Genomic DNA, 14507 nt, shown 5'->3' with positions numbered 1-14507 from the left:
GCAACTTTAGGGAAGGAAAGTGGGCCAATGCCAGAGCTTAGGAAGCAACGGAGGGTCTGGGGGGCGCCATAATGGGATATAGGCCCATCTGTGCTAGCTTTAATCTAGCTAGCATGGGTAGGGTGACCAGATGTCCCGATTTTATAGGGACAGTCCCGATTTTGGGGTCTTTTTCTTATATAGGTGCCCCCCGCCGACCCAATTTTTCATATTTGCTGTCTGGTCACCCTAAGCATGGCTAACAGCAGTAGGGAAGATACGGCAGCAGACTAGCAACCTGGGTACGTCCCCAGGCCCCCAGCAGCCTTGTGCTGTGTCAGCTGGCCCATGTTGAAGTCGGAGCCGCCACGTCTCTGCTATGATCGTTACCTGTGTTCGTTAGAGTCAAGCCTACCCGCACTACAGCCTTCACGGGCTATGTAGACGTGAGCCTTGGTTCTAATCCAAGCCAGGTCAGTAGAGAGTGACCATGGTGCATCTCCCTCCCTGCTGTAACTACATGGGGGTTAGTCTGGGGGATGTAGCTGTAGCCAGAAGGTGAACTACTCCCTTGCTCAAAGTGGGGGCTATCGGAGGGCAGGGCAGTGTGTGTGTGTGGGGGGGGGGGGTAGCTTGCCCTGCTCTGTGGCGAAGGAGAGGCTTTCCGATGTGGCAGCTTTCACCAGCCTGGCATTGACTGAAGGGCCATTTCAAAGTACCCAAGTGCAGACTATGATTCTGAGCCAATTTCCCTGCTACCTTTAGCTGTTTGGACATCTTACGCCCTAGAGTCTGAGCCCCGCCCCCACGAATGTGCATGAATTTATCCTTGCAGCACCCCCGTTAGGTAGGGACGCTCACGCTCTAAATAGACATGGGAGTGGTGTTAGCCCCACTTTACAGATGGGCAAACTGAGGCATGGGGGCATGAAGGGACTTGCCCAAGGTCCCCCAGTAGGTCAGTGGAAGAGCTGGGAACAGACCCCAGATCTCCGGCGTCCCAGTCTGGTGCCTTATCCATAGAAGTGATGAATACGAGGCGTGAGCATGAAGAAAGGATTAGAATGAAGAGAGACCTTTGTCCAGGCGGGGCAGGAGGGAGCTCCAGGCCTAGGGGCTGCATGGCAGGGACGCAGGGGCAGGATGCAAAGGGCAGAGTGGTGCAGGAGGTTTGGTCGGGAGCAGGGGAAGAGAACAGGATGAAATGAGCACGAAGGGGTGGGGGGAAGCCGAGGAGCCCTGTGAAAGTGTGGGACGAGGAATGGGAGGTAGGCACAGCATGGGCCGCTCATCTAGGGCAGTGCCCCGAGGCAGCGAGCACCCAGGCAGCGCTCCTGCTGCCAAAGGAACACACAGATATATTTCCGATTGTTCAGCTGGAAGCAGGGTCCGGGGGGCACCAGCCCAAGGGGTTACACCAAGGCCAGGCTCTCCCATTGACACTCCCACTGAGCTAGGGAGGGAGCCGGGCATTGCACAATGGTTGTACCAATGCGGGGAGCTGGCTGGAGTCTGGTTGTGTTGTGAAATTCAGCCGGGGCAGGATTTGCTTCCCACAGAATAGCGACAGCTCAGACATTAACCCCAGCCTTGCTTCTCTCTGCGCAGTTCGCCCAGTACGCCGAGATTGTCAACTTCACCCTCCCCAATGGCACCAGCAGGAGCGGGCAGGTCCTGGAAGTGGTGGGCTCTAAAGCTATCGTGCAGGTGAGTGCACAACGTGCAGCGGGTTCCTTGTCACCATGTTCACGGCACACACACACAGAGATCAGCTAAAACCAGGAAATCCTCTTGCTGGAAGCTTGCGATGTAACATGACTTTGGTTCTTCAAACCCAGAACCTTAACACACAAGAGCCAAAACCAGATAGAGACAAAGCAGGCTGCTCCCTAAGGAAGGATTCACCCACCTTGCTCTAAGCTGGCTCTTTGTTGAAGACTCAGCTTGCATGCCTTGCAGCGCCCCCTTGCAAACAGATCATGAAAATCTCTGAGACTCACTGGGATAGCTTATCATTTTAATACAGTCTCAACACACCACAACTACAACTCACCCGGCCCATTCTGCTGCTGAGCGTCCGTATTGATTTTCTGTAGGTTCCCTTTTCCAGTTCGGTTCCATATGAGTTTCACTCTTTGCAAAGCGCATTGTCAGAGTGACTGGATGGCTCAGGAAACTGAGAAGGATATCAGTGTATCTGTGTTATGGTAGCACCTCTAGGCCATAACCTAGATCAGGGCCCCATTTTGCTGGGCGCTGCACAAACCCATAGTGAAAAACCAGCCCTGCTCCAAGGAGCTTGTGAGCATGCAGGGGCCACAATGTGTCTCCACAGCCACTAGACACCGCGGCTGGCCCGTGCCAGCTGACTCGGGCTCCCGGTGCTCGGAATGTGGGGCTGTTTCATTGCAGTGTAGACATCTGGGCTCAGGCTGGAGCCCGAGCTCTGAGACCATCCCACCTTGCAGGATCCTAGAGCCCGGGCTCCACCTGGATCCCAGACATCTTTACTGCAATGAAACAGCCCCACCAGCCTGAGTCAGCTGCCATGGGCCAGCCCTGGGTTTCCATTGACGTGTAGACCTACTCTCAGTACTCCTCTCCTTTTACACACCCCCTCAGGAGCAGGGCCGTAAGAGCAGCTGCTGCAGAGATTGGATTGTGAGTGTCTTTGGGGAAGTCAGGCTCTGTACCCACAGTGGCACAAGAGTGGGTTGAACCCCCACGCGGGAGAAGGGAGGTGATTTTCTCTTCCCTTTTCTGCCACCGTCCACTGAATTTTCTTCCTCCCGCTGACCGCTAGCCCTGGAGGAGACATTGCCAACTGTATGGTGTGCTTGCAAAGTGCGTGTTATGGTGGCTGGTCCACCCAGAATCATAGAATATCAGGGTTGGAAGGGACCTCAGGAGATCATCTAGTCCAACCCCCTGCTCAAAGCAGGACCAATTCCCAGCTAAATCAGCCCAGCCAGGGCTTTGTCAAGCCTGACCTTAACAACCTCTAAGGAAGGAGATTCCACCACCTCCCTAGGGAACCCATCCCAGTGCTTCACCACCCGCCTAGTGAAATAGTGTTTCCTAATATCCAACCTAGACCTCCCCCACTGCAACTTGAGACTATTGCTCCTTGTTCTGTCATCTGCCACCACTAAGAACAGCCGAGCTCCATCCTCTGGAACCCCCTTTCGGGTAGTTGAAAGCAGCTATCAAATCCCTCCTCACTCTTCTCTTCTGCAGACTAAACAATCCCAGTTCCCTCAGCCTCTCCTCATAAGTCATGTGCCCCAGCCCCCTAATCATTTTTGTTGCCCTCTGCTGGACTCTCCAATTTTTCCACATCCTCCTTGTAGTGTGGGGCCCAAAACTGGACACAGTACTCCAGATGAGGCCTCACCAATGTCGAATAGAGGGGAATGATCCTGTCCCTCAATCTGCTGGCAATGCCCCTACTTATACAGCCCAAAATGCCGTTAGCCTTCTTGGCAGCGAGGGCACACTGCTGACTCATATCCAGCTTCTCAACCACTGTAACCCCCAGGTTCTTTTCTGCAGAACTGCTGCTTAGCCAGTCGGTCCCCAGCCTGTAGCAGTGCCTGGGATTCTTCCTTCCTAAGTGCAGGACTCTGCACTTGTCCTTGTTGAACCTCACCAGGTTTCTTTTGGCCCAATCCTCCAATTTGTCTAGGTCCCTCTGTATCCTATCCCTACCCTCCAGCTGTTCCCTGTTCTCCAGAAGAGACCAGCCTATTCCTGTGAGCAGGTAGCTGAATTGCTGCTTCATTCTAGTGGCAGAGGGCTTTGCTGTAACGGGCTGGGCCCTCAGTTCAAATCCTAGCAGCAGCACTTGTTAGTCCTCATTCCCACTACTAAACCATTCTGTCGTTCATTCTAATATGGGTAAATGTACATATCTACATCTGGGAATCAAGATACGGTCACACATACAGGAAGGGGGACTCTATCCTGGGAAGCAGCGACTTTGAAAAAGATTTGACAGTCGTGGTGGATAATCAGCTGAACAGGAGCTCCCGGGGTGACGCTGTGGCCAAAGGGCTAATGCGATCCTCGGATGCATAAACAGGGGAATCTCAAATAGGAGCGCGGAGGTTGTTTTTCCTCTGTATTTGGCACTGGTGTGACCACGGCTGGAATCCTGCGTCCAGTGCTGGTGTCCACAGTTCAAGAAGGATGTTGATAAATTGCAGAGGGTTCAGAGAAGAGCCATGAGACTGATCAGAGGGTTAGAAAACCTGCCTGGTAGCGAGAGACTCACAGAGCTCCATCTATTGAGCTTAGCAAAGAGAAGGTTAAGGGGAGACTGGATCACAGTCTATAAATAACAAATATTCAGTTACGGGCTCTTCAGGCCAGCAGAGGCAGGAATAACACAATCCAGTGGCTGGAAGTTGATGCTCAACAAATTCAGACTGGAAATAAGGGATAAATTTGTAATAAGGAGGGTAATTAACCATTGGAACAACCTACCCACGAGTTGTGGTGGGTTCTCCATCACTGGCAATTGTCAAATCAAGATGGGCTGTTTTTCTAAACTCGGCTCTAGGGATTATTTCGGGGCACTTCTCCGGCCTGGGCTATGCAGGGGTCAGACTAGAGGATCGCAGTGGTCCTGTCTGCCCTTGGAATCGATGTGTCTCTGACTGTTGGGTGGGGGGTCTGATTCCAGCTCCTTGTGACGAGGCAGCCACAACACACTCACAGAACCACCCTTGCAGCTGGCTCTCGGCGTACAAGCAGGCCGGCACTAAGGGGACGGGCAGGGTTTGAGGACTGTATGTAGCGCCTCTAGTTAACACTTCCTGTTATAACACCCCGTTGTCAGTGGCTTATAACTTTGCCAAACTGTAACCGTTGGGCTGGAATTTACCCTGCTGAGCGTCTGCCTCGGGCTGAAGTTATTTTCCGCCCAACAAAAATGGTTCCGCCTTTTCTCAGAACAAGACTAGGGAAAAATCGGCTGTTTTTGCCCATGTTAATAAAACTCTCAAGCATTTTGTTGGGAAGCTGTAGCCCCATCATGCTCTGGAGCAGGGACTTGGCATTTGGCTGCTGGGGCCAACACTTGCCCTGTCATTGCGCTTCCCATCTGCTGAGGGGCCAGGCACAGAACCCAAGAGCAGGAGACTGTGTGTCCTGTGCTCCCAACGGCCACCGCCCGGCTGGCCCCCAGGCAGCAAGGAGGAGATGACTCTGTCTGCTTGGAGAGGAGAGGAGTCTGGGGGCAGTGGAGGGAGGGCAGGTTGGACAAGGAGCCAGACAGGTGGTGGGTGAGACTGGGACAAAGACCCAGGTGGGCAGCATGGAGAAGAGAAGCCGAGGGTTTGAGGGCACTGGGACAAGAAGCCAAGGGGGTTGGGGACTGGCTGGGGTGTGCTGCTGGGCCATGGAACCAGTGAGCGTGGGGACATGGAGCCAAGGGGGCCAGGGAGCTGGGGGATATTGGGACAGGAATGAGGACTTGAGACGGGGGGTGGAACTGGGACAGTGGCCTGGAAGGGTCAGGCTACAGGAGTCAGGCCAGGCGGGCGCAGGGGCTGTGTAACCACTAGAGTAGATACTCCCCTCGGCCCTAGACTAGAACCCAGGATTCCTGAGTCTCAGTATCCCTCGTCTGCCAGCCCGTAGCAGTGAAACCCACTGGCAAAGTGTGTGTCTCATCCCCATCTACTGGTTGGTTCATGTTGGGGATGACAACCTACTAGTGCTGTCAGTTGCTCCGGGACAGAGGTCTGCGCTATGGAACTAACAGTTCGGACCCTTCCGGTCACCCATGTGGGTACCCGCCTAGTTCCACAAGCTGGCGCTCCTGTTTTGTCAGTTTGGTTTCTTCAAAAAGCTACGAAATACACACCAAAAACTATGTTAAAACGCACCGTTCAGGTGGCGAAGTCAAGCACTCAAAAGCTGGGAAATGCCAGAATGAGAGTTGCCTCTTCCAACCTGAATTTGGCCCCGTTGTGTGGGCACAGCCGGTCTGTTCCCTCTGCCTCACGTCATTTCCCCCTAAAATGTGCCTTTGGCCTGGCCCTGCTGGAGCTTTTCTCTCTCCAGTGACCCCTGCTGGAGGTCCCCGGAAATGCCAGTTTCAGGTCCCATGCCCCCTACTTCTCCGCCCAGTCAGCAAACTCTGCATTGTCAATCACCTGTTCACCCCTCACCCTCGCAACAACTGGCACAAAAGGTCTCGCCCTGTGAGATCCTTATCGTGGCCCTGATCCTGCACCCTCCATGTGGGTGGATTCTGTGGGTCTCCATGGGGGCACCAGGGCCCGTCCAAAATAGAAGTCACCGTTTTCTCTAAAAGCGTCCTGACCTTTTGTAATCTAACTCCCTGTCCCTTCCAATCAGCCCACCTTCCCTCCTGGCTTGCCCCTCTCTAATCATTAACGCCTTGAGCTCAACCTAGTGAAACTAGGCAGCTGCACAGTTGACCTGCCTGGGACCTCTGCCGGCGAGCTGCGAAACTTCACTCCTCCAATGCCGCAGAGACCTCGGCAGTGCCCTTCTAATCCTATTAGGGAGTCAGCCTCCAAAAACCTGAGTCTTTTGCAGAAGCGGCTTAGGAAGGGCCTGACCCACACACATGCACTGGGGTAGGGCAGCCTTTTCCTTTCTTCCCGGCTGCCGCAGCTGCAGCTGGATGAATGAGCCTGCTTGAATGTGCCACATTCTTTCACAGTCCGGTCTTTCCAAGGGGCCACACGGCTCTAATTAAAGCAGCGGTCGGGAGGTTAATTAATACAAATGGTGGCAAATATTATACCAATCAAAGTGCCTTTGGATTCCCTCCTCTGGTAGAGCACACTGCTCTGGTAGGATCTCGTTAGCGGGCTGGGAGAAAACACAGCCCTTAAAGCCCCTGACTGTTACCTCCACTGCATTAATGAGACTGGTTTATGCTTTCTTTATTCCGGCCTCTCCCTGACTCATTTTGGAATTGCAGGGATCTCCAGAGCTGCCTTCTTTGAGCAAATCTAGGTTTCAAAGCAATTTTAAAAGAACGATTTCTCATGTGGCAGGAGTTGGAATGGAAAATTGCAGTGATCTCTTAGCTAGCTAAAGAAATTGCATGTAAATACTGGTGTGTAATGTTTATATAATAGATGTGCGTGATATATAAATATGCCCCTGACCCTGAAGTTGGCTCTGCTCAAGAGAATCCCTCCACCCATGCCGAGTTCGTTGCAGAATCTGGGCTTGTGTGCCATATATGCTACTGAACTTCCCAGCAGGATAGCTGGTCTGATGATAACTCTTGAGACCCAGGAAATACAGCTCGTTATATGCGAGCAACACATGTGCCACTTTCTCCCATAGCGGCTGGTCGACTACTCAGCTGATGTTTCTTCATTTGTTCACATGGCAGAGGTCTGTACTGCAGCGAGCGCTGAGGATTCAGACCCCACTGGTGACCGGGTAACTGCACATTTAAATGCAGAGGGGAGCAGGATATTCTGATGCCTGCTTCCATTTCCTGTGTCTCAAACCACAACAGGGGCTGGCTTCCTGTCTGATTGCTAGGGGTTCGGTTTGTGTTGTACTGAAGACGCAGCTTGTTCACGCGCATGTGCGCACACGCGCACACACACACAACCAACAGATCCCTGGCTGAGGACTTTCACAGCTTGCAAGGGCCTGAGCTCTCTTCCCCCCTGCGAAGTCAAATCTGAAAGGTGGTGCCATGCTCCAGTTCTGCCTTGGCTCAAGAGCGCCACCCATTGAGACACAAACTCCACTTCCTGCAGCACCTGGACTTTTGCCGCAAGGTCTCTCATCCAATTGCTGACCCGGTCCTACCCTGCTTAGCTTGGGAGATGTAAGAATTCTAGCAGCAGCTAGAAAGCAAAGGACCACCGTGCGCTTCGTGCCCAGCACAGAGCTCTGTGCCCAGAGGCGAAGAAGCAGAGCACTACCCTGTCGCTTTGTGAAGGCAGGGCTGCTGAGCAGGGATGGACAGGTGACCTGCTTTTGAATCTACATAGTTACATTTAGGGGGCAGGTCCTGAGCTGGTGTAAATCAGACCAGCTCCACTGGTATCAGCTACACCAGTAGCTACGGCTCGGGCTCCTTCTGGAACAGTGACCCACCGGTCAGTGTGTGCGACCTGTCCGCCTCTGCATCTGATCTACACAGGAGATGAATCTGTTCCAGGAGTGCAGCTGGAGGGACGGGTTCTTTCGCTCATGTCATAGAGGGTTGTGTATTTAGCTCTGGAGGGCCCCACTTCAATCCCCACTGTTGGCCAAGATCACCAGGCCCAGATCCAGCCATGACTTAAAATCGACTGCAGTACTGATTACGTACCAGCTTTACAGAGTCATCCCTGTTCGACGGCCCCATCATTCTCCAGGCCAGCCGGGTCTGTGAGGGTACAGGAAAGGGACAGAAATCTCCCTGGGGTGGTCCTGCAGCCTGGAGGTTTTATGCCGTAAGACATGAGGGAGATTGTAGGTTTAAATGGAGGGGTAGCCAGGTGAGCACCAGTTCCCCAGATCCACGCGCTGCTGCTGCATTAAGGCCATAAACTGGGAGTTGTGCAGCTCTACGCCAGGCTAGAGAGGGGGCATGCTGAGACACATGCATACGGGGTCCAGTTACATTGTGGAGTAAAGGTTTGAGCCAAAGCCCATTGAAGTCAATGGAAAAACTCCCCTTGACAGGCTTTCGATCAGGTCCTAAAAGAGGAGTTTTCTTAATACCAAAGCTTCTTTCCTTCCTTCCTTCCCGGTCTCCCCCACCCCTCTCTCTGGTGCATCTTTTTAAACAGTGCAGATCACATAACATTATCTTCTAGATTCCCTTCCCCTCCGTTCATTTGAACTCGCCTGGCCCTCTCCTGCCATTTGCCGTTAATCCCCACTAATTGCCACTAATTCGATTCCTGTCCCCGGGTCTGTGCAGGTGTTTGAGGGAACATCTGGGATCGACGCCAAGAAGACATCCTGCGAGTTTACCGGGGACATCCTCCGGACACCTGTTTCCGAGGACATGCTAGGTAGGTCCATGAGAGCAGCTGAGAACGAATTTATCTCAATACATGGATCTCAGTGGGAAAAATAAACAGCAACAAGTTACTGCGCCTGCAACAAGGGGCTGCCAGAGCCTGTAGCCTGCTGCTGATTTTACATTTGCAACTTGTGATTTGTCTGCATAGAGATTCACTTTCCTTTGCACAATATTTACCCTTGTTTCACCTGCCCTGAGATAGGGGCTGCAGGTAGGGTGACCAGACATCCCGATATGTTTGGGACCATCCCAATATTAGGGGCTTGGTCTTATATATGCAACTATGCTCCCATCCCGAAAAAAAAGTGTCCCGATTTTTCACCCCTGCTCTCTGGTCACCCTAGTGGCAGGCGCTTTGGGAAATGGATTGAAAGGCTGGTCCGGTTCCACTGGAGCTGTTGGAAATGCTTCCTGACCTCTGCTGAAAAGCTGCTGGGTGACTTTTGATAGAAACCCTCAGTGAGTCTGAAAAGCCAAATTCCAAAGGCGCCAGAAGCAGCCAGTGAGTCTCTATTCAGGACCGGCCCCGCAAGCAGAGGGAAAAAGAAGCAGTAATGGAAACAGAGAAGGGAGGGGGGAGGAGAAGTGGGGGAGGTCACACCGTCTATAAAGGCTGGTAGGGGAAAGCGGAAGGCAAAAAACCTGAATTAATGCTGCCAACAGGTTTCTGCTGATGCCACACATGGGCCCAAGGTGACGGGCTGGGATCTGGGATCTGATCCCATGTTCAGGGGGTGTCTGGTGCCATTAGAGAGAGAGGGAATCTATCCCGGCCAGCAGTGACTCTGAAATAGACTTGGGATCATGCTGGCTAATGAACATGAGCACCCAGTGCAACCTTGTGGCCAAAAGAGCTAATGCAAACCTTGGGTGCATAAACAGGATTATTGAGTAGGAGCGGGGAGGTTATTTTACCTCTGTATTTGGCGCTGGTGCGACCCATGCTGGAATCCTGTGTCCAGTTCTGGTGCCCACAATTCAAGAACAATGTGGATAAATTGGGGAAGGCTCAGAGAAGAGCCACAAGAATGATTAAAGGACTAGAAAACCTGCTTTATAGCGATAGACTCAAGGAGCTCGATCTATTTAGTTTAACAAAGAGACGGTGAAGGGGTGACTTGATCACATGAGTACCTACAGGGGGAACGGAATTCACAAGTGGGCTCTTCAGTCTAGCAGAGAAAGGTCTGACACGATCCAACGGCTGGAATTGAAGCTAGAGAAATTCAGACTGGATATAAGGTGCAGAGATTTAACATTGAGGTTAATTAACTGCTGGCTCAACTTCCCAAGGGTTGTGGTGGATTCTCCATCACTGTCAATTTTTAAATCCGGGTCGGATGTTTTTTCTAAATGCTCTGCTTTGGTTCAGACAGGAATTAGTTCTCTGGCCTGTGCTGTGCAGGAGGTCAGACTAAAACAGTGATGCCTTCGAGCCTAGAATGGGCATTCTGGGGAGATTAGGCCTTGTGGTTATTATGCAGATTTCATGACTATCCCTAGGGCTAGTCCAGGCCCCCTTTGGGCTTGTGTTAATGCACTGGGCTGGGACTCAGGAGCTGTGAATTCGAGTTCCCAGTTTGTCACAGACTGCCTGGGTGACCTCTGGTAACATTTTTCTGTGCCTCAGCTCCCCATCTGTAAAGTGGGTATAATAAGCCTCTCTTTTCTTGTCTAGATGTCAACTCTTCAGAGCAGAGACTGTCTCATAGCAGGTGTATGGAACAATTTGTATAGTGGGGGTGCTGAGAGCCACTGAACCAAACTGTAAACGTGGTATATAATGGAGACCAGGGGGTGTGGCAGCCCCCCTAGTTCCAGCCCCTATGGTATGGACACAGTGGCCGATTAACACATGGGGCCCGTGCCTATGGCCCCGGTCAATTTAGGGCTCCTCACAGGAGCGCTGGAACCTGCGTAGAAGGGGCGGGGCCACTGGTGCTGAAATGGTGGCCCTGCCCCCTGCTCCCTCGAGGCCCTGCCCTGTGACCAGGCCAGAAGCCAGAGCCAGGTGGCGAGCAGGGTGCCCAAGAGCAGCCCCCACCCATGCCCCTGCCCCCTGGGTGCCACCCACGGCAGGTGGAAGGTCTGGGGCTTCCCACAGCAGCCCAGGCTCCCTGGGAAGCTCTTACCACAGCCCAGCTCCAGCTTCCAGCCTGGCCAGGGAGTGGGCCCTCAGGGGGAAGACGTAGGGTTGCCAGGCATCTGGTTTTCGACCAGAATGCCTGGTCAAAAAGGGACCTGGGTGACTCTGGTCGGCCTGCCCTAGCTCCACACGGCTCCCGGGAGTGGCCGCCAGGTAGTTGTGGCCCCTAGGTGCATGGGTGACCAGGGAGACTCCGCGTGCTGCCCCCGCCCTGAGGGCCGGCTCCGCAGCTCCCATTGGCTGGGAACTGTGACCAATGGGAGCTGCAGGGGCGATGCCTGTGGGCGCGAGGGCAGCGCATAGAGCCTCCCTGGCCACCCATGTGTCCAGGGGCTGCAGGAACCTGGCGGCCACTTCCTGGGAGCAGCGGTAAGTGCCACTGGGACCCCGCCCCCCAAGCCCTCTCCCACACTCCAACCCCTTGGCCCAGCCCAGAGCCCCCTCCCTCACCCCAAACTCTCATCTCCTGCCCCACTCCAGAGTCCACACTTCAAACCAGAGCCCTCTCCCCCTCACCCTCTCCCACACCCCAACCCTCTGCCCCAGCCCGGAGCCCTCTCCCATACCCTGAACCCCTTATCCCCAGCGAGCCCCACCCCAGAGCTCGCACCCCCAGCCAGAGCCCTCACCCCTTCACACACCCCAATCTCCTGCTCCAGCCCAGTGAAAGTGAGGGGAGGGTGGGGGAGAGCAAGCGACAGAGGGAGGGAGGATGGAGCAAGTGGGGGTGGGGCCTCAGAGAAGAGGTGGGGCCTCAGTGAAGGGGGGGCGCTGGGGGTGGGGCTGGGCTATTCGGTTTTGGGCAGTTAGAAAGTTGGCAACCCTAGGAAAAGAAGGAGGAGGGGATGTGGCTCCGTGGCGAGGGGAGTGTGGTTGGCCCAAATGTTGTTTGTGCCCAGGGCCCCAGTAAATCTTCATCCACCTCTGCGTGTACAGCGCCTGGCACAGTGGGCCCCTGAGCTCTACTTAGTGCCTCTCGGTGCTAACTGCAGGGTTACTAATGATGACTGGCCAGGTGTTTCTTTCATTTGAAACAGTTGCATTAATTCTGTTCCATAAACACCAGCCCGTAGCGCCTGAGCTGCAAGGGTTTTCAGAGAATCCCAGAATCGTAGGACGGGAAGGGACCTCGAGAGGTCATCTAGTCCAGTCCCTGCACTCGTCGTGGCAGGGCTAAGGATTATCTAGACCGTTTTCAATGAGCGAGGGTTTCCTTTGAAAAATGCAAACCTTCCCCTGCAACAGCCTTGGGCTAAGACCTGGAAATCAGGAAGTGAAGGTGACCGGTCTGGGTTTCATTGCTCACCGGGGGTGAAGGATAAAAAGCAGCTAAGCAGCCTCCGTGCTGAAAGGTGAATGTGATTTGTCCAAACGTCTCTCTGTGTTAATAACTCGGCTTGTTAGTAGTAACCCAGGAAAGGGCCTTTTACTACTGGGTTTTGGCCTCCATTTTCAAAGCGACTTCAATCGTTGGGTGGTGCCCAAGTTGAGACACCTTAAAGAGGCCTGATTTCCAGAGGACGGGCGCGTGGCCCTTGCTGCTAATCAGGCCTCTTTGAGGCGCACGGAGCGGGACACCCAAAACCCTAAGCCCCTTTTGAAAACGTAGGCCACTATTTTTATCCTGATGGCATCCCTGCGAGTGCTGCAAAGAGTGTGAAGCCTGTCCAGGCAGCGTACCTCTCCAGGCGGTCCGCACAAACCCGGTTCAGCCCTAATCTGCTCTGCTGGGACGTACTGATCAGGGGAATCGTACGTAAATCCCAGGTCGTTACAGTGCTGCGCTGAAACTCCCTTTGTCCCACCTTTCTCCAAGCCACTCACCCATATTCTCTGGGGGCAACACAGGAGGGGAAACAGTGTAGCAGCCACTGCACTGGCCATTGACCACCCAGAGATTCCCATACGGAGGGGAAGTCCTCAGGGAACTGGATGATCCAAGTTTCCAGTGGCTTTGCGCTGCCAGAGCAGTGCAGCCTCAGCAGAGTCCAGGATCCGGGCCAAGGCCAGTGCCTCGCTCGTCCTGAGAGTCCAGGAAGGAGAGAGGAGAATGGGAGAAGGGCCAGAGGAGGGATACAAAGGCAGGGGGGTCCGTGTAGACTGTGGAATCTAGGCAAGGAAGGGCTCTGTGTAGACTGAGATATGGCCACAGCCTGTACTGTCCCCTTGGGCGCACACCGCAAAGGAAGCGACGTGGTGCACTCTCCCCAGAGCCAGCTACCCAAGGAGCAAGGAGCTGTGGCTAAGGCAGGGAAAGCTTAGCCTGCGTCTTCAGGGGGAGCCCCCCCAGCAGGGCAGCCTCCCAGACGGTGAAGACGGTGGTGGGAGCAGCTTGACTGAAGAGGTTCAAGGGTGGGGAGGGAGACCTGGATTAGAGGGGGGAGAACCACCTTGCTGGGGGTTACATGTTGGTGTGAAGGGAGGAGTCCAGCCAGGGGTCAGGTTGGGTGACCCTCCCCATCCTTCCCCTGGGCTCCCATGACCCTCGTTAAGTTCTAGACCAGTGAACGAGGCGCTCCAGCGAACCGGCCTCAGCGCACAAGTGTTCTCCCAAGAGAGCGAGTGAACGTTCGCGCTCTGCGCCTCTTTCTCCTGAGCACGCTCCGCCGGTGCTCCCACACTGAAGCCCCATTATAGATCTGCTATCAGCCATTGCCGCACTGGGGAATCGATAGCACTGCGTCAGTGCTCCCCCGCTTCAGCCCTTTCTCCCCCGTACGCCGGCGATTACCCTATAGGACTCTCTTCCGGCCCTTTAAGAGGGCCGGGGAAAGCATTGTCCTTGTCACAGCAGATAAAGATCAATACTGAGATGGCGCTGGGAAGAGGGAGCCACTGACCATGAAAGGTCAGTAATCTTGGTATTCACTGCGCCTCTATTTGTCTTAGACACACAGCTGTTTAATTTAGCACCGAAGCAAAAGCAGAGGCGGAGCGGGGGGGTGAGCTGCTGAAGGAAACATCCAGTAAAACAAAGCACCTGGCTCATTAGGGCCCTTCGAAGTAGGAGGGGAGACCCCATTGATTTCAATGGGCTGTGGGTCAGGCATTGAGCAACCAGCTGACCGCTGCCTGTTGGATGGGCAGGTGTTGCATGCAAAATGGCTTCCATTTTCAACCAGCCCTGGGGAGAGCCCAGGCTCTGCGGGAGAGGGAGGATGGCTCAGTGGTTAGGATGCTGGCTAGGGACTCTGAAAACCTCGCTTTGATTCCTTACTCTGCTATGCTCTTCTGGTGTGACCTGGGGCACGTCCCATCTGGGGACGGGAGCCGCGTTAAGTGGACTAGCTGGGTCTGCAGCTTTTCTGAGCCTAGGAAACAAGCGCTGGAACCGGCGCGGTTCTCAGTGAAGGGTGC

At 54.1% G+C, this 14507-nt stretch overlaps 1 protein-coding gene across 1 annotated transcript in view; it reads left to right on the top strand.

The window, feature by feature from the left end:
* The window catches only part of ATP6V1B1 (ATPase H+ transporting V1 subunit B1), a 75547-nt gene that overhangs the window by 41723 nt on the left and 19317 nt on the right, over positions 1 to 14507 (top strand). The window contains exons 3-4 of the mRNA XM_045019023.1: positions 1588 to 1686; positions 8900 to 8993. Coding sequence (XP_044874958.1) covers positions 1588 to 1686; positions 8900 to 8993 — 193 coding nt within the window. The remainder of the gene's footprint in view (positions 1 to 1587; positions 1687 to 8899; positions 8994 to 14507) is intronic.

Source organism: Mauremys mutica, chromosome 5, assembly GCF_020497125.1.
Source record: "Mauremys mutica isolate MM-2020 ecotype Southern chromosome 5, ASM2049712v1, whole genome shotgun sequence".
Taxonomy (NCBI): Eukaryota; Metazoa; Chordata; order Testudines; family Geoemydidae; genus Mauremys; species Mauremys mutica.
The sequence above is the reverse complement of the archived record's forward strand: the minus strand, read 5'-3'. Positions and strand labels throughout refer to the sequence as shown.